Source organism: Frankliniella occidentalis, unplaced genomic scaffold (genome assembly GCF_000697945.3).
Source record: "Frankliniella occidentalis isolate FOCC.00 unplaced genomic scaffold, Focc_3.1 Scaffold71, whole genome shotgun sequence".
NCBI lineage: Eukaryota > Metazoa > Arthropoda > Insecta > Thysanoptera > Thripidae > Frankliniella > Frankliniella occidentalis.
In genome coordinates, this window is record NW_026267201.1 from 469,219 (window position 1) to 471,414 (window position 2,196).

The window sequence follows — 2,196 nt, forward strand, 5'->3', positions numbered from 1 at the left end:
AACACTAAGATGTGAAGGTGTGCTACAGCATTTACTGATTTATATCTATATAAATAATCATTGTAATTTGATTGTGCTAATGAATTTTAGTGCGGTCTCTGCAGTACAAATGTTAGATAAGAATTCTTACCCCCTTTTTAACAACATGACGGTGAAGCCCTAGGTGCTATTTATATTATTTATATTTGCTCCTCTGTATAACAGGTGCTTTTAGATCAACATACGTGCTGAGAGAGGGAGTTCTAGCGTTTCACTCTTGCTATATCTCCATTTGTCATATATTCATTCCCCTGTACAAGATTTATATTGTTCATTACCTTATTGTGCATTGCAACATGTTTTATGTGGATTAACCACTCAAATGAGCTCAATTTTGAACCCCTACATTTGAAACATTTCTATTTATTCCATTTGATATAACTGTTGTGATTTTGATACTGTATATTAGGCTTTGAAACCCTTAGTGTACTGCCTGTAGATTTTTTAAAACATGAGAGGTGGTATTTACCAATCACTGTTTTGATAAAAGTTGAAATATATATATAGCCATAATATAAAGTGATTAAGCGTATCTTGTAATTATCCAGTGTTTTACATACAACATACAGTGGTGAATTTTAACAGTCTTTAGATGGTAGTTGCTGGAATTTATTACAAGCTTGACAAACTTCTGCTTCAGAATGTAAGTTGATGGAGTCTGAGCAACTTAAAAAAAATCATCACCCGAAATAGTGAAACAACATAGTGACAGTGAGTACAAGTACATATTAATTAGGTTTTTATAGAACTAAGAACTAACAGTGTTTATTTTGAATCTGACTTTCCAGCATCATCCTTTTGCTGGGCTGAGTCTAACAAGGCCGAAGTAATGCCAGCTTTTTTTAACTCTTCTATGAGGTCTCCACTCTGGTGCATTTGTAGCAAAATGTCACAACCACCCACGAATTCTCCATTAATAAAAACTTGTGGAATAGTAGGCCAATTTGAAAAGTCTTTAATTCCTGAAAGAAAATTAAATGTCATGATGTAACATTGGTACTTAGGGAGAGAAAACAACAATGTTACGAAACTTTGAGGTTAGCGTGACGCTGGTATCAACGCAGTTATACCTTGGCGCAGTTGCTCATCGGAGAGGACGTCGTGGGCATCGTATTCAACGCCATGCATCCTCATGATCTGAACGACGGCATTACTAAAACCACATCGAGGCTCAGCCGGTACACCCTTCATGAACACAACTACTTTGTTGTTTTGCACCATCTTGGTAATGCGGTTATCCTCAGTTCCATAAAAACGCAATTGAGCCAAAGATGGTAAGGATTTGTTAAAGCGCCCAGCCTGCCTCAACATTTGACTAAGCACCGTCACGGACATTTCGAAGCTAATGTATTTACTTTCTCCTAACCTTGCCAAACTGAAACAGCGCTTGGCAGCGCAGACGACGGATGATGATGACCGTGACGTCACAAGACAGCTGAGCGCTAGTGTCGAATGAGTTGCCTACGCTCTCGGGAGTTCGCTGGACCGGAAACGCCCCCATCGCTGTCGGCCCTCCGGATCGCACTGGTAAGTGGAACAAATTTTCTCGTAACTTTTTAACGCAACTAATGGCACTCTGCGCCGTTTCGCTGCTCACGTCTGCGCCATCAATTTGGCACCGTGCCGGGCCGGCGAGAAGTGGCTCCGTGCCGGGCCGGCGAGAAGTGGCTGGTGATCACAGTGTTCGGCCTGGTCGGTCATTCCCCGACCAACGCGCGGCGTAGTAGCCTGGCGCAAAACCCTGTAAATTAGTGCGGGAAAAGTGCAGCGACCAACGGTGGTGGTGGTGGTTGTTTTTAGGGCCTGAGCGACGACGGCCAGGGCGCCCGTACCCTACCCCCTTCTCCCCCGGGCCCCCCTGCTCCGGTGACGACGCGCGGGAGAGTTTAAAATCTGTCGGTGTGGCGTGTTGTTGCTGTGTTCAATGAAGCGTGAGTGGAAAGTGAAGGCTCCCCCATTGTGGCAGAGCGGCGACGCAGGCACAACAGCAGGGCAGGGCAAGGCAGGCCAGGGGGAGGGAACGCCCCGAGTGAGGCAGTGCGGCAGCCCGCGAGCCCTCGCACGAGCCCCGAGGGTGGACCCACCCTGCAGGGTGCGGCAGCTTGTGAAGGCGTTTGCTGCGCGCGTTTTACTTGTCGAACCGCAGTCACCAAAGTT

General features: G+C 45.6%; 1 protein-coding gene across 1 annotated transcript; it reads right to left on the reverse strand.

Moving 5' to 3' along the window:
- Nucleotides 1-554: 554 nt before the first annotated feature.
- LOC113217474 (glutaredoxin-related protein 5, mitochondrial) lies at nucleotides 555-1,468 on the reverse strand. The gene is made up of 2 exons (XM_026437384.2): nucleotides 1,110-1,468; nucleotides 555-1,001 (listed from the first exon to the last, which is right to left on the reverse strand). The coding sequence occupies exons 1-2, from the start codon at nucleotides 1,372-1,374 to the stop codon at nucleotides 805-807; spliced, it is 462 nt and encodes a 153-aa protein (XP_026293169.1). The 5' UTR covers nucleotides 1,375-1,468; the 3' UTR covers nucleotides 555-804.
- Nucleotides 1,469-2,196: the final 728 nt, after the last annotated feature.